At 47.5% G+C, this 24,396-nt stretch overlaps 1 protein-coding gene across 1 annotated transcript in view; it reads left to right on the forward strand.

The window, feature by feature from the left end:
- Window positions 1-24,396, forward strand: part of LOC146816613 (cysteine-rich venom protein TEL1-like) — a 216,788-nt gene that overhangs the window by 120,044 nt on the left and 72,348 nt on the right. Inside the window, exon 7 of the mRNA XM_085610488.1 lies at window positions 3,617-3,765. Within this exon, the coding sequence (XP_085466614.1) occupies window positions 3,617-3,765 (149 nt within the window). The remainder of the gene's footprint in view (window positions 1-3,616; window positions 3,766-24,396) is intronic.

The following is a 24,396-nucleotide window of genomic DNA, read 5'->3' on the forward strand; positions in this document are numbered from 1 at the left end:
GACTCAAGCCTGCTCTCTGTCAACTCACTCAAAAGGGGCCATCCTTGACTGGATCATTTCTAAGGAATCCTCAGTCAAGCTCATCTCCATAGACCCATGTGACTGGCCAGACCATCACTCCATCTCCTTCATTTTACCTGGAACCCGCAAGACTAAGACACCACAACCGGTGATTCCCAAACGCTGGACCAGAGACACTAAGAACCATGACCTTATGGAATTGGAGGCCTGCTGCAAATCTGACCTCTCCCCCCCCCCCCTTCGCACATAACCACGGTCAACGACCTAAATGAGCATTACTCGTCAACTATATCAATCATTCTGGACAACCTTGCCCCTGTAAAGCTAAAAAGAGCACAAGTCAAAGACAGGAACCCCTGGTTCACTGGTTCCCTTAACATGGAGAGGAGATCCCTACGGCAATATGAAAGAAACTGGAGACAACACCTCTCTGCTACGTATCTAAATCTTCTCCACCAGGCGAGAAACTCCTACAACAAGCACATCCTCAATTCAAAAAAGGAATATTTCAGATCGGAATTGGGGAACGCCAAGAATAGACCCTGTAAACTCTTTGAACTGGTCAAACACCAATCTAATAAACTGGCTAAAACACCAAAAGAACCCCCCAAATCTCTAATATCGTAAGAGGAATTCTCCTCTTTCTTCGCTGATAGAACCACTGCTTTAGGAATCAAATTCAGTACCGCCACCTACTCTCAACCCCTTCCAGACCTGCCCCCTTTCTCCGCTCAACCCCCTCTGGCCTCACCTAAAAACCAAGCCTGGTGGACTGACTTCGAATATTATGACGAAGACTCCATCTCCAAAATCCTCTCTACCCTAAGCCCCAAACAACCACTTTAATGACCCGCTACCTGTCAACTGCCTGACTGCTGCCTCCCAATCCCTAGTCCAAGGCAAAACCTACCTTCTAATCCTCTTAGATCTATCCTCCGCCTTCGACACGGTCAACCATGATAAACTTCTCGAACGCCTCAATCTCAGGATGGATCTTAATGGTGTGGTTGTAGAATGGTTCAGGTCCTTCCTCCATAATTGATCACAGAGATTCCTCATTAACGGCAAGCTATTAGCTCCCACCCCGGTCATGGTTGGAGTCCCCGAAGGCTCACCTGTCCCCCACTCTCTTTAATCTTTACTTAAGCCACTCACCGAAGTTCTTCGTACCGCCAACATTTCCTTCCATATGTACGCAGAAGGCACCCAAATATACTTCAATATCTCTTCGATCGAGGAGATCCTCTCCCTGAACGAGACCCTGAAATTGACTGTCCAATGCCTAGCCGTTAACCAACTCAAACTCAATGCAAAGGAAACCACATTTCTCCTAATCTCCCCTTCTAAAGCCAACCCTGAGATTCAAACGTGGATCAAGGCCATCACAGCCCTAAACTGCCAGCCGACCATTGTGGACTCTGCCAAATCCCTGAGCATAATCCTGGACTGTAAATTGAACATGCAAGACCACATCAACTCGATGGCTAAAGCAGCTAGATTTCACCTGAGCTACATATGGAAGCTGAAACCTTTCACCGATGCGCCTGACTTAAAAATGGCAGTTCAAGCACTAGTCATCTCCAGACTGGAATATGGTTGTTCCACCCTCACCGGTCTACCCAAGATCTCCCTAGCACCCATAAAAGCTTGCCTCAACGCGGCCGCCAGACTACTCACCGGCACCAGGAAATTCAACCACATCTCTCCACATATGAAAGTGCTGAACTGGCTCCCTCTAGAGGCCAGGATTCAGTTGAAACTGGCATGCATTATACACAAGGCTCTATACTCAAACTCCCCTGCTTAGCTGGCACAGAAACTAGTGGTATCTGGAGGAAGCAGGAACTCCCGGTCCGCCAGAAACCTCTTACTCCAACCCGCCTTTTTTCAGAAAAAAAGAACCTACAATAGGGCATTCACTGGGGCAGCACCAAGAATCTGGAACTCTTTCCCACCCGCCATCAGAAGAATCCCTTCTCTAGCAAATTTAAAGAAGGAGGCCAAAACCTTCCTCATGGGTTAATTCCTCGTCTAATGCCTGCCATGCCTGACCACAAGCCTGATGATTCTAAAACTATCCCTTCTTCCCCAGATCACCAACTCTCCCTGCAGAGAATTTGTAGGGCCTTTGTTTTTGACCGACTTTAACTATGATTGCAATCATACATTTGTATCCCCATTTTCCCCTATGTTCCCTACACCCCTGCCCCTCGCCATCCTGATGTATAGTTCTGTATATTTCTGCACTGTAGACTTTGTTTGTACACCTCTGTATGTCCTGTAAAGTGCTCTGATACCCTCACGGGTCAAGTTCACGCTCTATAAAACACTAAATAAATAAATAAACAAATACATAGCCAGTAGTACTGTAAAAAAGGCTTTATCACTTTGGAATTCTGTACAGGATTCATGCATAATAGCCATAGCTACACGATAACAAGGAAATAATAAGTCTCCCCAAAGCTGCATATTGATCACTCAAATTGCAGCTTTATATGTAACATAGCATAACGTAACATAACTTGTATTTGTGAAGTTCCCGTTCATTCTAAAAGGTATCTTGATGCTGAAATAACATATGTTCATAGGTACCCAACTCGAAGGTTGACATGGAAATTCAATTGAAAAGTCACCCAATTTTCTCTAAACATCAGCTTATGAAGTCTGAAAACACAAACACTTTTCTCTTGAAGAAACATTTTCAATTTAGGTATACATATATCAACTCAATTAAACAGAAACTTCTAATTTAGTAGACTGGGCTGCACGCAGTAGAGCTACTTACAGGTAGCAGGAGAGCAACCTGTAGCTCACAAACTACTCGTTGGGGAAGCCTGGCCTGGAAACATTTTAGATGGATCCCATGCATTGGATGTGTTGGTAAACTGCAGCACACATGCAATGAGTGGATGTTTTTGAGAAATGAAAAGACTACTTCTTGTTAATGCCTGCTTCAAGAAGGCTTTAGTTTTTATGCAAAGCCAGATCTGGCTGTCTCCGTAGGTAGGGCATTGCATCAAAAATCCGCTCATTTGCCCTATTCCTCTCGAGTAATGCCCCAGTAATTCCTACTCCCTTGATAGAACATGATCCAAAGCTGGACAAAGGACCTAATACCTATTGCCATGAACATTTAATACTAATGTGTTGTTTTGTGTTGCATTGCGATGGCACAAAACCTCAGTGGATCTGGGCCAAAGTGTGATTTGATACAAGCCAAAGTAGGGTGCACTAGCTGCTGCCAAAACGACTCCCTGAAATTTGCATTTGTAGCTATTTAATGTGCCTGACAGGGTCAAATAAACTTTTCATTCTCCTGAAGTTGATAATTTAAGCAGTCCTAAATTGTGTGATGATAGGTGTTACTATTTACAACACTCAGCCCTGCGGTGTTTTGTGTTTTTTAATCATCCTCATTGTCCAAACTATGGCTATTATATGTTTTAGCTGTAGAAAAGAAAGTATAGATTATGATAGGACAAAAAAGACTCTGAAATGCCATACACTAATTTTACTATTATTATATATTTTTTGCTATCCTTGATTGATTTTCTGAAGTGCACTCATTTTAATGTATTTTTTCCTTTTTTTTGAGATTTCAAATGTGGAGAAAACCTTTTTATGTCCCCATTTCTTGCGGACTGGAGGGACGTGATTGCGTCTTTTGACAGTGAGAAGGATGATTTTGCATTCGGCTCTGAAAACCCTTCGATAAACGGCAACGAGATAAGGCATTATGCTCAGGTAGGTCTTCAATTTCAATACAGTATTCAAATATCTTCATTTTTAGGAACTGTATGAGTTATCTTTCTTTTGAACTCAATTTTAGCACTTTGTTTTGTCTATGTTGCACTAAGGTGGTTGACTGTTGCAAGATACTTTAAATAACAATACTTCCTTTCTGAATTAATTAGAATGTTTCCTAATACAGCATAAGGTGAAATGAGATGAAACATCACTGTTAAAAATTGGCCTGTTGGTTTACTGGGGTATGAGCCCTGGTGAAGCAGCAACCATAATCCTAGTCAGGGTATGAGGTGGGCAAATCCTAAATGAACCTGTACTCACCCTCTGATAGCTTGGCACAGAGCTGTCAGGCTAAACATTCAGGCAATGTGTAAAGTATTTGTGCAACACCACACAAAAAGATCCCACACCAGGTTTAGAAAAGCAGAGCAGCTGTTCATAAATAAACAATTCCAAAATGACAAAAATACAATCAGTAGAACCAGAGTTATTGAATTTTAAAGTTTACAGTGAAAAATAGTGTCAAAGTGCACATAACACTATTGAGGGATATCTGGTTCTGCCGGACCAGGATAAAGTCACAAGTTCAGACTGACCATGATTGAGTTTGGACCGGCTACAGCGAGCCGGTTAGGTCTGCTGAACAAAGTACCCTACATCCTGCTTGCAGAGAATTGCATGATTATCGTTGAAGATGTGTCATGCAGCAGAGGCTATGTGTCAGTTCCATGATGCAGCAAGGCAGCTGTGTGAGGTCCTGTTGCATCATCGTCAAGGATACTGTCAACGGAGCTTGCAATGTGAAGTTCTGTGTCGATAATACTGGTGCAGCAGAGGTGATACCTCAAATCAGATGAGGGGTGAAGGTTTGATGCACCATTTGGCATTGTCGTTGAGGATGCAATGATGACTGATGCAAGGAGCTTGGGCTGGGGAAAGTGTCACATTGTGGCAGTTTTGAAGGCGATGCATCGGTCCTAAGATGTGGGAGGTGGCGGTGATGCAAGTGTTTTGGAACGGGTCCAATCCATACAGCCACAGTGATGCGTCGAGACTTCTCAGAGATGCGCCTCTCAGCCGAGGAGATGCATCATTCAGCTTAGCGGTGGCGTCATTCAGCAGAGAAGTTGCCTTGGTTCCACTGGCATGCACCTTAGACTCACTTACAAGGGTCCAGGACTGGGGTGCCAACCCTTGACAGGGTAGACTTGCAGATGGCAGGGTCCAGGACTGCTGTGCTGCTGAAGGACTGCTGCTCTGCCAGACTTCTGATTTGCTGACACCTGCTTTACTGTACTGACTTTTTGCCCCCTTGCCTGGGGGAGAAGGCTTGACCTGCATCACTTGACCCCAGAACCCAGAGCGACACCAAGGACTAGCTGGCTGGCGGCCTGATCTGAAGCCTCAGGGACATAACAGGCTTTCAACCAGGAGGTCAGCCAGCTAGTCCCTCTGGGTTCTTGGGTCAAGTGATGCAGGTCCAGTCCTTCTCACTCAGGCAGGGGTCAGCAAGCCAGCAATTCAGCACAGCAAAGCAGGAGTCCCGCAAACCAGCAGTCCAGCAAAGTGGCAGTCCTTCGGCAGCACATCAGTCCTTCTCCCTGGCAGAGTATCCATATGTCCCAAATTGTACTGTTTTGGTGGTGTCTGAGGACCAATACATATATCCAGTGTTGGGTTTGGAGTGGGGGGACTACAAAGACATGCCTTTGAAGTGCACAGAGGTCCTAGCTTTCTACCCTGGTTCAAGACTCACTACAGGGTGGTATGCAGCTCTATGTGTGTGGACAGGACACAGCCTATACAGGTGTAAGTGAGGCTGGGCCCAGCTCCTCCCTCCTTTACTGTAAGAGATGGTGCATTGAGACACACCTAAGCTGCCATTGTGTGTGGCTGTCTAGAAGGGATACACAAAGCCCAACTGCCAGCTACACCCATCCATGTGATCAGAGACGGGCCACTTTCTAAAAGTGGAATTATCAGAACTGCGATTTAAAACTGATTTTACCATAATTTTGGATTTTAAATTGTGATTTCAGAGACACCAGAACTGAAGGGTTTATCTCATACCAACTGGAAATTACAATTATAAAATGTAATAAGGTAATCTCAATGTTATCCTATTGGGGGATAGGCCTTGCAGTAGTGAAAAATGAATTTGAGAGTTTTTCACCATTAGAACACATAAAACATAAAAGTGCATCTCCTGCCCTTTAAATGCATTGCCCCCTGCCCTCTGGGTTGTCCAAGGCCTGCTGTTGGGGTGACTTATATGTACAAAAAGGGAAGGTTTGGGGCTGGCAAAGGGTTTATTTTACAATGCTACCACAATGCACTCAATATTCAAAAGATTAAACTCAATTCCTCCTGGTTTTATGTGTGTGCATCCCTGTCATCGCTCTGTATCTGAAGGCCCCGAATGAATGATGACTGCAGGAATGACAGGTTTGGCAAACCGCTGCTTGCTGACTGGAGCTATTATCTTGAAAATGTCACTGTTTTCTTTGCTGAATTCCAAAGATTTATGGACGCTATTTTCAATGAATACCCAGTCACCCAAGGTTCATACTCTTCCTTTTCTGGAGTGAGAACTCTGCTGACGTCGGCTCGACTGTTATGATTGTGAGAAGTTGGCCTGATATATGATGTCACTAATTCTAGTGTACACCTTGTATCAGTCCAAACAACCCTTATGGTGATTGGTTGTAAAGTCAACCTTATAGACCAGCTATCCTAGTGGAAGCATGGACAAGAGCAGTCTTAGGCTAAACTCTGAATGGCATGTGAAGCCAGCTGTTATACCATATGTAATCCCTTTAATACCAAATGAAAGGACACACCAACAGATATATATCTATAAAATAAAGTGTATTTATTCTAGTCAAACCCTCAGCACTCTTTATGAGATTCGAGGTAAGTACAACACAGTCTTATTCAAGCATACATTAAGTCACACAGGTAAGTAATACAGTTAGGCCCTAGGGGCCACGCAAACCATATACTAAGTAAGTGGTATAAGGACCACTGTTACGGAAATAGGATAGGCCTAGGCCTAGGGAATCACTGGGGCTACACTACCCTACCAACAGTTAGGAAGTGGGAGGCCCACAGGATTCAGGTGCAGTGTGGAAACACTCATGCGTAATGCGTATAATCGATAGAAATAGTACAGTTTAGAATTAATAAGATTTAGGACACTTCTGGAGTAGCTAGGAAGTCGAGACTTGAGAACTAGACACTAGGATAGTCAATACCCTGATGAGCACCGGAGTACCCAAGTTACCTAGCTCACGGGCTGCGGGTGCATAGGTGTGAACTTGCGTCGGGTTTCGTCGTCGACTCCTATGGATGCCTGAAGGAAAGATGCTGACAGGCAGTCAGTGAAGAGTGTCCGGTGGATCCCAAGGTCGGGATCAAGAAGGAAGGATACCTGCAAGCAGAAGGGACAGAGTCTGGGTCACTAGCCAGTGACCATGTGGAACCAGGAAGGAACCAGGCGATGTCGGGAGATTGCAGGTGAAGAGGTGAAGCTTGTCGCAGCAGCCACGGGTACCAGGAGACGTCGAGGACAACCAGGACCAGGAGGCGAGCTGTCCCACGAAGGCTCGTGCTGTCGGCGGCGTCGAAGTCGAACTAGGACTCACCAAGCCTTGGCAAGTGGAACCCACGAAGAATGGAGGAATTGCTTCTGGTGCAGACCAGGAAGGTCTGGGGGGCTTCTCTTTTACAGAGGAGCAGGAGCCAGTCTGGAGGAGCCAAACCAGCAGTGGAAAATTGAAGGTGTGTCGTCGCAAAGGTTACTAGCCAACGGGCAAGCAACCGGACAGACGTGGCAAGCAGGAAAATGCAGAAGGGCCCCACGCAGGACTCGTGGAGTGTGGGGGGCTGATCTTCGGTGCAGGTGGTGCTTGGGGTTGGGGCTTCTCAATCCCCGGTGCACAACCTCGAGGGTACCTCAGAAGCTGCGCTGGAAGATACTCGCCACTTTTCCCAGGTAGCCGGTCCCACGTCTCTCATCGCCTCCACGGATCTCAGCTCGGCTGTGGATGTGGATCAGGGTCAGAGAAGTCTGGAAGTCAAGGCTCTGGTCAGGCTCTGCAGTCGGTCCCTCGTAGAACTTCAGCAAAGCAAAGGGCAAGTCTCTTGATGGTGCCTGTTCGCACAGGGTGACCACTCCTTGGCCACAAGGGAGATTCTTCAGTCTTCTTCTTTCGTCGAATGTCGAAGGTCCAGAGTTTCTGTTCAAGTTGCAGGTTCAGGATAATCTAATCTCCTGGGGCCCAGCTACCGCACTTATACTAATCTGGGGGGCTGGGTTGCCTGCTAGGTCACTCCTTATGGGTGGGACCTGGGAGGGGGGTGGTTACACCCCCTTCCCTTTGTCCAGTTTCGCGCCAGGACTGGGGCTGGAGTGCCCCAGCACCGGTTTGAACTGGACTATGCATGGGACACCTTGTGTGCCCCAGGCAGTGTCTAGTTTCTTTCATCCCTCCCTGCCCCAATACACTAAGGCCTGTCTGGGGTGGTGCTCGCACCTCCCAAGGCAGGAAACCTATTGTCCAAGCCTCCCGTTCCGGGATCACTCCCAGCAGAAGGAGGTCAGACTTGTGTCATGGAAGCAGCATCCATTTTGTGATGCTGAGGCTCTGGTTAACTTTAACTGGGTAAGTAGGTTTCAACATGTCTTCTCCCTCTCGAAGGGAGGGATAATATCCTCATCACCAGAAATGGGATGGGGGTATTATTCCAAAGTGTTAGATACCTTACACTACATGTTTTGATAAAGCCAAACCATAGTTACCATAACCGTTTAAGATTATAAGGCACTTTAAGAGTATATGGTAGGCTATATCATAGAACAGCTATAAGGACATGGTTCCGAAAGCTGCAGACAGGCTCAGCTCATGCTAGATCACTATCTCACATGTTACCAAGCACTCTGCCTCCAGGATTTTTAAGGCCTTCCATAGGAGTGGCTGATAGGTACACATGTGTCTATATATAAGGTAGGTATAGGAATACTACACCTAAGCAAGGGGTGATTACACAACCTTGCCCCAGCTGAGTGATCAGCCAGTTGTGTCATAATGGAAGGCCAGGCCAGGGGTGGCATAATACATGCTGCAGCCCCTGGTAGGCCTAGGGTACACCTATGCCCTGGGTACCTAAGGTACACTGTACAGGGGCCAATAAGGTGATTCTATCCAATTGGGTTATGCACCTAAAGTACATAGTATTAATTTAGAGAGAGAACAGCAGGGCTGTGGGTCTGATTAGCAGGCCCACAGCCACATCTAAGTCGAAAACCAGTAAAGCAAAAGCAAAAAGTGGGGGTGAACATAGAAAGCAGACCCTACTCTCCTACACAACCCCCCCCCCCCCAAACTTAAGGACATTAAACTAACCTTGACCAGTTGAGTCTTCATGTTCTAAGTGGAAATATCTGGAGAGTCCATCTGCATTGGCATGGTCAGTCCCAGGTCTATGTTCCACTGTGAAGTCCATCCCCTGTAGGGAAATAGACCACCTAAGAAGTTTGGGATTTTCACCCTTCATCTGATTTAGCCACAAGAGGGGCTTATGGTCTGTCTGAATCTTGAAGTGAGTGCCAAACAAGTATGGCCTCAGCTTCTTCAGGGCCCAAACCACAGCAAAGGCCTCCCTCTCAATAGCTGACCTATGTTTCTCTCTAGGGGACAGCCTTCTACTTATAAAAGCAATGGGCTGGTCTTGACCATCTATATTAAGTTGTGAAAGAGCAGTCAGGCCCAAGAAAGCTCTGACCTGAGTCTGGGTAGTTGGAGGAGTCCAGTCCTTTATGGTCTGGATCTTGCTCTCCAGTGGTTGAACCTGACCCCCACCAACTAGGTGGCCCAGGTACACAACCTTGCTCTGCCCTATCTGGCACTTAGTGGCCTTGATAGTGAGGCCTGCCTTTTGCAGGGCCTCTCAAACATTCCTCAGGTGGACCAGGTGATCCTCCCAGGTGGAGCTAAAGACAGCAATATCATCAAGATAAGCTGCACAGTAGTCATCCAAGCCTGTAAGGACTTGATTCACCAACCTTTGGAAAGTGGCAGGTGCATTCTTCAAACCAAAGGGCATTACCACAAATTGATAATGTCCTCATGGGGTCGAGAAAGCAGTTTTGGCCTTTGCATTCTCAGCTAGTCTGATTTGCCAGTAGCCTGCTGTCAGGTCAAATGTGCTCAAAAACTTAGCAGCTGCCAGTCTGTCAATGAGCTCATCATCCCTAGGTATTGGGTGGGCATCTGTCCTAGTGACAGCATTGAGACCTCTGTAGTCCACGCAAAACCTCATCTCTCTCTTACCATCTTGGGTGTGAGGTTTTGGCACAAGAACTACAGGACTAGCCAAGGGCTCTCTGGAGGTTCAATGACTCCCAGCTCCAACATCTTTTGTACCTCAACTTTTATGCAGTCCCTGACATGGTCAGGTTGCCTGTAGATTTTACTCTTCACAGGCAGACTGTCACCAGTGTCCACCTCATGGGTGCACCAGTTTGTCTGACTTGGGGTCAGAGAGAACATATGTCTGTAGGATTGCAGAACTTGTCTGCAGTCCTGTTGCTGATGATCAGTGAGGCTGTCAGAAAAAGACCACACCATCAACTGAGCCATCATCAGGGTTCTGAGTCAACAGGTCTGGGAGAGGGTCACTCTCTTCCTCCTGCCCCTCATCTGTAGCCATGAGTAAACCCATGTCTGCCCTGTCAACATATGCCTTCAATCTGTTGACATGAAGCACCCTGTGGGGGCTTCTGGGGGTCCCAAGGTCCACCAAGTAGGTGACTTCTCCCTTTTTCTCAACAATAGTGTGGGGTCCAGACCATTTGTCTTGGAGTGCTGCTGGGGCCACTGGCTCCAACACCCACACTTTCTGCCCTGGCTGGTACAAAGTCAGCACAGCCTTTTGGTCATGCCAAGCTTTTTGGAGTTCTTGGCTTGCCTCAAGGTTTTTAGAAGCCTTCTTCATATACTCTGCCATCCTGGAGCGGAGACCAAGTACATAATCCACTATATCAAGTTTGGGTTGTCTGAGAGGTCTCTCCCATCCTTCCCTTACTAAACATAGGGGTCCTCGTACAGGATGCCCAAACAAAAGCTCAAAAGGGCTGTAGCCAACCCCCTTTTGTGGGACCTCTCTGTAAGCAAACAGAAGGCAGGGTAAAAGGATGTCCCATCTTCGCCTAAGCTTGTCTGGTAAACCTTTTATCACCCCTTTTAGGGTCTTGTTGAATCTCTCCACAAGCCCATTGCACTGTGGGTGATAGGGGGTGGTGAACTTGTAGTTCACACCACACTCCTTCCACATTGCAGTCAAATATCCTGACATGAAGTTGGCACCTCTGTCAGAAATGACCTCCTTTGGGAAGCCCACTCTGGAGAATACTCCAAGTAGGGCCCTTGCCACAACAGGAGCTGTTGTGGTCCTTAGGGGAATAGCTTCTGGATACCTGGTGGCATGGTCCACTATCACCAGTATGAATCTGTGCCCAGATGCTGTTTGTGGGTCCATTGGTCCTACAATATCTATGCCCACTCTCTCAAAGGGAACCCCCACCAAAGGTAGTGGTATGAGGGGGGACTTTGTGGTGCCACCTGATTTGCCACTGGCTTGGCAGGTGACACAGGAGCGACAAAACTCCTTGGTATCTTCTGACATATGAGGCCAGTGAAAGTGAGGGACAAGCATGTCCCAAGTCTTGTTCTGGCCTAAGTGTCCTGCAAGGGGAATATCATGGGCCAAGGTAAGAAGGAAGCCTCTGAACTTCAGTGGTATGACCAACCTCCTGGATGCACCAGGCTTGGGGTCTCTAGCCTCTGAATACAGCAGCCCTTCATCCCAATACACTCTATGGGTACCTTGAGCATTCCCTGCAGCCTCAGCAGCAGCCTGCTGTCTGAGGGGTTCAAGAGAGGGGCAGTCTAATTGTGCCTGCCTTAGATCTGCCCTTGAAGGTCCCCCTGTCCCAAGAAACTCAACCTGATCAGGTTCAAGTTCTTCTAGGACAGTTCCTTCAGGGCTCTCAGAATCATCCTCCTGTGAGGGCTGATCCATTACCTGAGGCAGGGGGGAAGGCACAGCCTTTACCCTTCTGCTCTTTCTCTTGGGTTGTGACTGGTCCATGGTTCCAGGATCCAGCACTTGTTCAGTGTTGCACTTTTTGGCCTGTGACCTGGTCACAGCAAGGACATGTGCATCTATCCCCAGCATTTCTGCATGGGTCCTATACTCCACTTCAGACCAAACTGAAGTTTCAAGATCATTGCCCAGTAAACACTCCACTGGAAGGTCTGAACTAACAACAACTTTCTTGAGGCCAGTTACCCCTCCCCAGGAGAAGTTAACAATTGCCACACTATGGGAAGTAGTGGCATTGCTAGCGTTGGTCACTAGGTAATTCTCACCTAGCAAGATCTGTCCAGGGTCCACAAAGGCAGGGGTCACCATTGTGACACTAGCCCCAGTGTCCCTGTAGGCGTGAGCCATTCTCTGGTTGATAAAAGGAGTCTGTCTGTACTTGCCCAGGTTACTGGGGCCTATAGTAGAGGACAAAGCTGTGTCCCCATCACAGATCAGAACAGCCTGAGTAGGTATCCTGACTAGGACAGAATCCTCCTCAGTTCCCAGGGTTAACCCTACTACACCCTTTTGCTGGGAACCACCACTTACAGCTGAACTAGGGGGTACAGTTGCCTTAGGGGCAATGGTGGCTGGGGGCTTGTCCTTTTTGGTGCACTCACTAAACCAATGTGAGTTTGACTTACAATAGTTGCACCATGGTTTCTTTTGGCCATCTTTCTTCTTATCCTTTTTGGGACCACCCTCCCCCTGAGCCTTTTGGGGGCCTGATGAAGACTTCTGGTCTTTTTGTTTCTGATCATTACCCTTTTGGTCTGCCTTTTTCTGATCACCGCCCTGGTTCTGGTTTTTCTGCTTAACTCTAGTCCTGACCCATCTATCTGCCTTCTTTCCCAATTCTTGGGGAGAAGTCAGATCAGAATCAATCAGGTGTTGATGCAGTAGCTGGTTTTGACAGTTGTTAAGGATTTGTTCTCTCATGATCAAATTATACAATCCTGTATAGTCCTTAACCTTACTTCCCAATAGCCAGCCTTCCAAAGCCTTAGTGGCACAATCTACAAAGTCAGTCCAGTCCTGAGTCTGTGTCTTCTGGGTATCCCTGAACAACAACCTGTATTGTTCAGTGGTTAGGCCAAACCCATCAATTAGAGCACTCTTCAGGACAGTGTAATTGTCAGCATCCTCATCACTAACTGTGAGGAGCTTGTCTCTACCTTTCTCAGAGAAGGAGAGCCACAAGATAGCTGCCCACTGACTTTGGGGTACCTGCTGTGCTTTGCAAGCTCTCTCCAAAGCAGTTATCCATTTGTGGATGTCATCCCCACACTTGTAGGGAGGGACAATCTTGCTCAGGTTTCTATTATCATAGGTCCTATCTCTATCCTTAGGGATATTGCTGCCACCAGTGGCTTCTAACACACTTAACTTCTGCTCTCTAGCCAGAGCAAGCTTCTCCTTGGCAAGGGCAAGTTCTTCCCTCTCAATCCTTAGATTAGCTTCCCTCATTCTGGCTTCATGCTCTTTTCTTTGGGGGGAAGTCATTCCCCTGTGAGAAGAGGCATTAGAGATGCTAGAGACATGGGAGTGGATGGATTCCCTTGAAGGGGATCTGTCTCTCCTGTTTCTTTGGTTAAGTCCACTTGGGTGTCTGAATGGGGGGGCCCCATGCAGACTCCCATGTAAGCTTAAGTTAGCCTAGCTAAGTCTTCCTACTTTGACCTGGCTGTCTACCTCCTCATCTGAAGTCCCATCTGACTCATCTGTAGTGGGTAGACCCTCACCTGTACCTAGGGTACCAGCCTGGGAGGCCCTAAGAGCATCATACTCCTCTAGGATCTCTACTAGCTGAATGAGGGTAGGGTTTGCACCCTGTTTTAACTTTCTGGAGGTACACAATTGTCTCATCTCCTGAAAAGTTAGGGTATCATATCTAGAGGGGATCTTTCTAAGACCTACCCCTCCTGAGAGAGAATCTACTTGATCTCCTCCCAGAGACATGATCTAGTGAGGGTGTGGTGTGTGCACCTACCTACACTAGTTGTATCTACTAAACCTCTCTAGTAGTTGTAGTCAGGGTGTGCTAGGCCCTTCAACCTACAACAACTAAGTCCAGTAGGACTTAAGTATTTATAATCTATGTTATATGTACCTAAACAATATCTGTGTGATCTTTCAATTTAGTATCTCAAGATTACAATGGTATTACAACAGCAAGCTCAGATCCCAACCGCTGCTCACCAATGTGAGAAGTTGGCCTGATATATGATGTCACTATTCTAGTGTACACCTAGTATCAGTCCAAACAACCCTTATGGTGATTGGTTGTAAAATCAACCTTATAGACCAGCTATCCTAGTGGTAGCATGGACAAGAGCAGTCTTAGGCTAAACTCTGAATGGCATGTGAAGCCAGCTGTTATACCATATGTAATCCCTTGAAAACCAAATGAAAGGACACCACAACAGATATATATATAAAATAAAGTGTATTTATTCTAGTCAAACCCTCAGCACTCTTTATGAGATTCGAGATAAGTACAACACAGTCTTATTTAAGCATACATTAAGTCACACAGGTAAGTAATACAGTTAGGCCCTAGGGGCCACGCAAACCATATACTAAGTAAGTGGTATAAGGACCACTGTTACGGAAATAGGATAGGCCTAGGCCTAGGGAATCGCTGGGGCTCCACTACCCTACCAACAGTTAGGAAGTGGGAGGCCCACGGGATTCAGGTGCAGAGTGGAAACACTCACGCGTAATGCGTATAATCGATAGAAATAGTACAGTTTAGAATTAATAAGATTTAGGACACTTCTGGAGTAGCTAGGAAGTCGAGACTTGAGAACTAGACACTAGGATAGTCAATACCCTGATGAGCACCGGAGTACCCAAGTTACCTAGCTCACGGGCTGCGGGTGCATAGGTGTGAACTTGCATCGGGTTTCGTCGTCGACTCCTATGGATGCCTGAAGGAAAGATGCTGACAGGCAGTCAGTGAAGAGTGTCCGGTGGCTCCCTAGGTTGGGATCAAGAAGGAAGGATACCTGCAAGCAGAAGGGACAGAGTCTGGGTCACTAGCCAGTGACCATGTGGAACCAGGAAGGAACCAGGCGATGTCGGGAGATTGCAGGTGAAGAGGTGAAGCTTGTCGCAGCAGCCACGGGTACCAGGAGACGTCGAGGACGAACAGGACCAGGAGGCGAGCTGTCCCACGAAGGCTCGTGCTGTCGGCGGCGTCGAAGTCGAACTAGGACTCACCAAGCCTTGGCAAGCGGAACCCACGAAGAATGGAGGACTTGCTTCTGGTGCAGACCAGGAAGGTCTGGGGTGCTTCTCTTTTACAAAGGAGCAGGAGCCAGTCTGGAGGAGCCAAACCAGCAGTGGAAAATTGAAGGTGTGTCGTCGCAAAGGTTACTAGCCAACGGGCAAGCAACCGGACAGACGCGGCAAGCAGGAAAATGCAGATGGGCCCCACGCAGGACTCGTGGAGTGTGGGGGGCTGATCTACCGTGCAGATGGTGCTTGGGGTTGGGGCTTCTCAATCCCCGGTGCACAACCTCGAGGGTACCTCAGAAGCTGCGCTGGAAGATACTCGCCGCTTTTCCCAGGTAGCCGGTCCCACGTCTCCTCCACGGATCTCAGCTCGGCTGTGGATGTGGATCAGGGTCAGAGAAGTCTGGAAGTCAAGGCTCTGGTCAGGCTCTGCAGTCGGTCCCTCGTAGAACTTCAGCAAAGCAAAGGGCAAGTCTCTTGATGGAGCCTATTCGCACAGGGTGACCACTCCTTGACCACAAGGGAGATTCTTCAGTCTTCTTCTTTCGTCGAATGTCGAAGGTCCAGCGTTTCTGTTCAAGTTGCAGGTTCAGGATAATCTAATCTCCTGGGGCCCAGCTACCGCACTTATACTAATCTGGGGGGCTGTGTTGCCTAGGTCACGCCTTATGGGTGGGACCCTTTGTCCAGTTTCGCGCCAGGACTGGGGCTGGAGTGCCCCAGCACCGGTTTGAACTGGACTATGCATGGGACACCTTGTGTGCCCCAGGCAGTGTCTAGTTTCTTTCAACCCTCCCTGCCCCAATACACTAAGGCCTGTCTGGGGTGGTGCTCGCACCTCCCAAGGCAGGAAACCTATTGTCCAAGCCTCCCGTGCCGGGATCACTCCGAGCAGCAGGAGGTCAGACTTGTGTTGTGGCAGCTGCATCCATTTTGTGATGCTGGGGCTCTGGTTAACTTTAACCGGGTAAGTAGGTTTCAACATGTTTTCTCCCTCTAGAAGGGAGGGATAATATCCTCATCACCAGAAATGGGATGGGGGTATTATTCCAAAGTGTTAGACACCTTACACAACATGTTTTGATAAAGCCAAACCATAGTTACCATAACCGTTTAAGATTATAAGGCACTTTAAGAGTATATGGTAGGCTATATCATAGAACAGCTATAGGGACATGGTTCCGAAAGCTGCAGACAGGCTCAGCTCATGCTAGAGCGGCCTACAATGATGAGCCGAAATGCGGGTTTAAAGAAAATGTGTGTTTAATGTGCTACCACTACCAAGAAGTAATTGGGGCATGCAGCTGGAAATGTATTACAGATACAGGGGGTTGTCCCTGATGCCCCGGGGACCGCCACCTTCCCAGGGATAATAGAAAAGAAATGGGGTCCTCGTAGATCCCCAGGTGCCATCAGGCCACCACCTCCCCAGGGATAATTAATTTGTTATGGGGGCCTTATGGAACCCCCTGGGTTCCAGGGACCACCACCTCATCTGGGCCAGATGTAGTTTTAAAATAGGATGGGGGCCATGCAGCCGTCCTTCTGGGCTGTTCTCGGCTCCTTGAACTGCCACCTCCCAAAGGTAGGCCCTATTGAATTAAAGGAGGGGGGCGCTCGGCCCCTCTTCTGGAATCATTAATGGCCATGGAGACTGCAACCCCCCAGGGCTGGCTCCTGCTTTGTTCCAGGGTGACCACACCCAAAACATATCTGTTTGCTGTGGTTTGGTGGGAGCTTTATCCGCTCCGGCCATGCCACATCAAACACTCCACTTCCAGCAAACAAGAGCAGAGAAATGCTCTAGCTTGCTGGTAGGGAACCATTCATCTGTGTACCTGCCAAGCAAGCAGGTAAGCCGACAAATTGCTTTCAGACACAGGGAGCTGCATGTTTAGCAGCTTCCTGTGTCTCAAAGTAATACTGGATCCTGCAAGAGGCAGGGAGCTTGGAGGGACAGTTGAGGCCTTCAGGCTCCCCCGCTGTCCAGTAGAACAATGGGCACCCTGAGGGCACCCAGGAGACATGGCCGGACCCCAGGGGAATGGGTGCCAGGGGCCCAAAAAATAGGTTGGCCCCCGGGGGAAGTTACCGAAGGCCCCGCCCTTTTTCTCAACCACTCTGAAAAGGGGCCTCCTGGCACACAACTTGTTGGGGGATGAAGTCTCCTTAGCTCGTGAGTGTCTTTGGGGGCTAACAACCCCTCCTGTTACCTCTAGTTAGTCTCACACGGCAGAATGGCTGAGATTTGATCCAAGGCCTACCCCCTTTCTCCACCACTATGCAAATACGCCTTCTGGTGCACTACTGTTTTGTGGATTAAGTTCCCTTAGACTCTGAGGGCCCTTGTGGGGCCTACAACCTTCCTGTTACCTCCTGTAAGTCTCCCACAGTGGGATTGCTGAGAGCTTGTTGGAGGCCCCGCCCCCTTACTCCACTACTCTGAAAATACACCTCCTCATGCACTACTGGTTGGGAATTAAGTCCCTATGGCTGCTGAAGGTCCTTGGGGGCCAACAACCCCTCCTGTTAACTTCAGTAAGCAGGATTGCTGAGAGGTCATCCCAGGTCCCACCCCTTTTCTGCACCACTCTGCAAATGCACATCCTGGTGCACTACTTGTTGGGGGCTAAAGTTCACTTTACTCCTGAGGGACCTTGGGGGCCAAGAAGCCCTACTGATACCTCCTGTAAGTACTACACTGCAGAACTCCTAAGAGCCTTGGGGACCTTATAAGTGTTTAGCCATGCATAGCATAGCTCGCAGCGCTGAGAAGTGCCAGTAACAGATGGAAAAACAGTGCTGTAACTGGCACCTCTGTAACTAATACTTGGAAAACAAAATGCAGTCACTCTCGCCAGAGCTAAAAATACACAAAAACAATTCATGTGCAACACCCCAGCCAGGAATCTGGCATATCTTCTGCCAGCACTTGGAGAAATCGCAGCACAAACGGGAGCATAGAGGCCAAATTCTTTGCGCAAAATAAGGGTTTTGTTGTTTCATGCCACCACTAGCCCTCAAAAACATCAAAGTTGGTTTGCAGCCAGAGAGAGGAAGCCCCTCAGCTGAGCCCTTGAGCCCCACATAGGATACATACACACTCGCTACTGAACTCCAGATAGCTGTTGCCATCATCGGATAAACATTCAAAAAACGCCATTGTTAAAAATTATGTGCGGTGTATGTGGCAGGCAGTTTCGGCATGCACGAAACAGCAAGAACAAAGAAATAAAAAGTGCCCATGCCATAGAAGGGGCCAATAACAACCCATCGGCCATCTATATGACCTTTGTAAAGCGAGGTGTAAACGCTGTATATGTGCTGACCACCACAGAGAAGGCACACTCCTTAACTTAGAGCTGTGCAGAACAACCAATGCAGCGTTTTGCATTGAAATTGCAAATTTGTTTATATATTCTGTTTATTCTGATACTGAGGATGCCTCAAAGCAATCTAACAGGGATTCAAAACATCCCACACATTCTCTTCTTGAGAGTGAGACTTGCACACCATTGAAAGTTTAGAGAAAGTATGCGGCACAAAATGGTGACCAGAAATGCTTTATGAGCAAAAACAGAAAACGCCGTATGACCTATAATCAGCGTTAGTACCATCTAACATGCAGCTCCCTGTGTGTAAAATCAATTCAGCTGCGCTTCTATTAAGCAAGAGCATTTTCTGCTCTTGCTTACTAGAAGCCGAGAGACATTTGCTATGGCTTAGCGGGAGAAGCCGTGGCAAACAGAAATGTCCCAGGGGTGAGCACCCTGGCTGGGACATTACTGGAGCCAGCACTGGGGGGTGGTGGTCCCCAGGGCCATCTAGGGCTCCCTTCTCATCTTCTAATTTGCCCTGGGGAGGTGGTGGTCCTGGTACTGTGGGGGGCATGCGACCCCCTTGCATTTTTTTACATTAATCCCCTGGGAGGTAGCAGCCCCCAGGGCTGTGAGAGGTTCCATGCAGCCCCCTGCATCAAATTAAAATAAAGCCCCGGGGAGGTGGAGGTCCCTAGGGCTGGGGGGTCAGAGAGGCCCTGCCATTTAAGATGAAATAAGCCCTGGGGAGATGGCTGGGAGTCCAAACGACCTACCCCATATTAATATGTTAAGAACCCCCAGGGAGGTGGCGGACCCTGGGGCATAATAAACCCCAGGATGGGACCCATGTGCCCGACTCCTTTATTAAAACAATGCCCCAGGGACTTGGCCTACCTGGGTGTTGATAATAAACAAAGCACAGAAGCCCATGCTTGATTTAAAAAAAAAAATCCCAACCGGATCCTAGTATCCCGCTGAATTCTTTCTTTTTAGAGTGCTTTTTTTGCTCTGTGGGGGTCAGAGTGGGAACCCGCAAGAGGCCTAGGGAGTCAGGTTATTTCTGTCTTGCCCCCTTTTCTTTTTTTTTTGTGGGACTCGGTTCAACCGAGTCGCAAGATGGCCGCCAATACTTCCTGGATGAAGTGTTGGCAGCCAATCAAATGTCAGTAGGGTCTGAGTAGGCTGTTGTTCTCCCAGATATCTATATTATTGAAACATAAATATCTCTGAAACTACTGAAAGGATTTATGCCAATTAACATAAATCACACTTTCTGGACCAACAACTGCTTTTTGCCAAATTTGGTGTTATTCCATTCATCGGTTCGTGCATTATTAGTGTTCAAATATGTTTAAAGCCCCATAAACATAACATGGGGAAAACTTGTTTAGGGACCCCCTTTTTGTCTTGGCCCCCAATTGACAGATTATAGTGAAACTTTCAACATCACAGCGGAACCAAAAAGGGGAAGTTTAGTGAACATTTTGTGAAGATTCGACAAACGGCATCAAAGTAATTGCCAAAAAAAACCACGTTTCCTATGGAAATTTTGGTCCTAACTATAACTACCTACTGACAACTGCCAGTAGTTAATATATATATGTATGTGTGTGTGTATATATATATATATATATGTATATATATTCACTGAAAAAAACATAGGTTTCAGACATGTTATAGTTAGTAATTAGCATTTAAAAAATCTTAGAAATTCACTGAAAAATCCATAGGTTTTAGGGAACGTTATAGTTAGTTGGACATTTCACTCGTACAAAACCAGAGAAATTCCCCCGTTATAGTTAGTTCAGCTAACTATAGCTCGCGCCCCCGCAATGCACTGCTGATGACGTCACATATTACATCACTCATGACATGGTCAGTGACATCACTCATGACATCTCAAATGACATCACTGATGACATCATCCAGTGACTGTTTGTTTCTGTAAAGTTTAAATATGTTTAATATATATAGGGAAAGGCGTATTGAAGAATGAGTGGGTGTCTGAATGGATGATTTAGTAGGTGCGTGACTGACTCTATAAGTGAGTGGTTAAACATATCTTACTGAATGCATGGGTTACTGACGAAACTGTGTGAATGTCTGTATCCATCTGTCTGTTGGTGTGTAAGCGGCTGCATGGGTTTGTGAATAGCTACATGAGTGTCTATATGGGTTATTGATTGGTTGTCTGAGTATCTATATGGGTGCCTGAGTGTTTGTGTGGGTGGGGTGTGTGTGACTCTGCATAGATGTGTGAGTGGGTGATTCACTGGGTGCATGATTTCAAGAGTGCATCTGTGATGGACTGTATGGGGGTGTGTGTGTGTATGGGTGTGTTAGTGAGTGAATGTATATCACAGTGGTACATGTGTGAGGAACTACATATGTGAAAGGCAGTATATATGTGTGTTGGAGTATATAAATGGCTATAAATGAGATTGTGTGGTTGTGAGAGTTGCTGTATGGATGAGTGTGAGCTTGTATCAGTGATTATATAAGAGCGTAAGAATGTGCTTGTATTTGTATGAGCAAGTGAGCTGATGTGTGTATAACTATATAGGTGAGTAAATGGCAGTGTGATTATTTGCATGACTGACTAGGTGTGTGAGTACCTCTATGGATGAGTGGTGGTGTGTGAGTGTCTATATAGGTGTATGAGTGCATATGATAGTCCTGTACTGAGTGACCATAAGTATGAGTGACTGTACAGGCGAGTGAATGGATGTGTGTGTAAACCTAAGAATCAGTAAGTGGGTATGTAGTTATTGGTGTTGGAGGGTCTATATTTTTGAGAATGGCAGTCTGTAATTTAGAGTGGGTGTATCAAAGGTTATATTAGGGTGTGAGAAGATGCATCAAATTATCACATGAATGATGTCATCAGTGATGTCATTTGAGATGTCATCAGTGATGTCATCAGTGATGTCACTGACCATGCCATGAGTGATGTATTATGTGACATCATCAGCAGTGCATTGCGGGGGAGCGAGTTATAGTTAGCTGAGCTAACTATAACGGGGGAATTTCTCTGGTTTTGTACGAGTGAAATGTCCAACTAACTATAACTTTCCCTAAAACCTATGGTTTTTTCAGTGAATTTCTAAGGTTTTTTAATTGCTAATTTCTAACTATAACGTGCCTGAAACCTATGGTTTTTTCAGTGAATTTCAAAGGTTTTTTAAATGCTCATTTCTAACTATAATGTGCCTGATACCTATGGTTTTTTAAGTGAATTTCAAAGGTTTTTAAAATGCTAGTTTCTAACTTTGCCTACAGAGGTAGGATATGTGAAGAAAGAAGAAAAAACGCACAGAAAGAAGCAAATGAAATGCAGAAATGGTAACAGTAGTGATTTTTAAGGAATATTATTGTATTTTAAAAGTTGACACAGAAATATTTTCACATAGAATCACCAATGTTATCTTATGGCAGAAAATTACCTTAGCAGGTAAGTAGTGTTATTGTTACTTTTTCTTACTCAGTGGTGGATTCTGGATCCAGCACTGGTGAATCTCCTGTAAACAGTTGAAAGAATGTGTTTAAGTCATACAGACGATTTTTTAGGAAAATTTTTAATTTGTGAAAATAGACAGAAACTTTTCTGCTGAAAACCACACAATGGATTCCTATGGAAGGAAATACAAGTTACTGGTAAGTACGCTTAGAATTACTTTATAAGGTCAGTGCTGGTATAAAAGATGCAGCACTGGGTTCTCTCCTGATAACAGGTAAGTAAATCAGAATTCGTAGTTCGGCTGATTTTAGAGGAATATTTGTACGTTTCAAAAATGGACACTTAGAAACTTTTCTGTTGAAAACCACACAATGGATTCCTATGGAAGGAAATACAAGTTACTGGTAAGTACGCTTAGAATTACTTTTCAGGGTCAGTGCTGGGCTAAAAGATGCAGCACTGGGTTCTCTCCTGATAACAGGTGGGTAAATCGGAATTCGTAGTTCGGCTGATTTTAGAGGAATATTTGTACAATGGTGAAGGAAGGGGGCGGGGCCTGAGGTGACGTGTGCAAACACGCCCTGTGGCACGTTTTAAGTTTGGGAATTAAGTCCCCTTGAATCCTGAGGTCCCCTGGCAGCCAACTGGCCCACCAGGTACCTCCAGTATGCGCCAGGGAGCTGCATTGCAGAGAGGTGTATAAAGGCCAAGCCCCTTTCTACAATACTCTGCAACGCTACCTGGTAGGCTAGTTGGCCCCTAGGGGACCTCTGGATTGAAGAGGAATGAATTCCCCAACTTAAAAACGCGCCACAGGGCGTGTTTTCACACATATCACCTCAGGCCCTGCCCCCTACCTTCACCACTGTGCAAACACGCCCTGTGGCGCGTTTTAAGTTGGGGATTAAGTCCCCTTGAATCCTGAGGTCCCCTGGCAGCCAACTAGCCCACTAGGTACCTCCAGTAAGCGCCACGGAGCTGCGTTGCAGAGAGGTATAAAAAGGGGCGTGGCCTCATTACACCTCTCTGCAACGCAGCCCCCTGGCACATACTGGAGGTTCCTGGTGGGCTAGTTGGTCCCCATGGGCCCTCAGTATTCAAGGGGATTTAGTTCCCCCACTGCAAACGTGCCAGGGTGCGCGTTTGCAGAGTGGTGCAAGGAGGGGGCGTGGGCTCGAGCCGATCCCGTTTTTTTTGTTTGTTTTTTAGAAGGGGGCTGTGTAGCCCCCCTTCTTTTTCTAATTTATTGGCCCTGGGGAAACCATCCCCCAGGGCCTGCCCCAATGTGTTTTTAAAAAAAATACAAATCGGGAAGGGGGCTGCGTTGCCCCCCTCCCGAGGCCATAATTTGCCCCGGGAACCATATCCCTCAGGGCATGGCCCTTTTTTTGTAATTTTTATTTTGGAGGGGGGCTGCCTTGCCCCCCTCCTGTGGCCAGTTATGGCCCCGGGGACCCCATCCCCCAGGGACGTTTCTTTTTTTTTCTCTTTTTTTTTAGGAGGGGGGCCACGTGGCCCCCCTCCTAGGCCACTACTAGCCCCAGGGTCCCCACCCCCCGGGGCTGGCCCTCTAAGTTGGACCCACACGGTCCCCCCAGCTCCCTGCATCCTTCGGGAGCCGGCATTGCATTTACACATGGGGAGCAGCTAACATGCTGCTCCCCATGTGGAAAAGCAATCTGCTTTGCTTCATTGAAGTGAGAGCAGGTTTCCCTGCTCTCGCTTCAATGAAGCAAAGCAGTTTGCAATGACAGGGCGGGAGCCGGGAGGCTCCTGCCCTGTCATTGCAAACTACAGTGTCCCGGGGGTGGGCACCCCGGGACACTGCAGGAGCCAGCCCTGGGGGGTAATGGTCTCCAGGGCCTATACAAGGCTCCAGGAGGGGGGGCCGCATGGCCCCTCTCACACATTTTCAAGTTGCCCCGGGATGTGGTGGTCCCCGGGGCTGGGGGGGCTGAGAGTCCCCCCCCCCATTTTCAAGAAGCCCCGGGGGTGGCGGTCACCGGGGCTGCGGGGGAGCCGTGAGCCCCCTGCATATACTATGTTAGAGGCCCGGGGGGTGGCGGTCCCCGGGGCAGTGTGGGAGGGATTGGGACCCCCCCACACCTATTTTATTATTATGCCCCCGGGATTTGACCCCCCAGGGGCACATTAGCATATTCAGCGTGGGAGGCCGCGCTGATTTTTTTTTTCTATCGGGGATGCACGCATCCAGCGCGCATCCTCCCGTTTAAAAAAAAAACACTTTTGGGCCTCGGGGTCCTTGTGGGACCCCCTGAGCAGGCCTAGGGGGTCAGGGTGTTTCTACCCTACCCCCTTTTTGTGTTTTGCGTCGGTTTTTTTGGCTTTCTTGTGCTTCGGTTCTACCGAGGCACAAGATGGCTGGCAACACTTCCTGATTCAGAGTGTTGGCGGCCAATTAAAATTCAGCTTGTGATCGGGAGCGTGCGTGGATCCTCTGAGGCC

This window comes from Triturus cristatus, chromosome 6 (assembly GCF_964204655.1).
Source record: "Triturus cristatus chromosome 6, aTriCri1.1, whole genome shotgun sequence".
NCBI classification, from domain to species: Eukaryota; Metazoa; Chordata; class Amphibia; order Caudata; family Salamandridae; genus Triturus; species Triturus cristatus.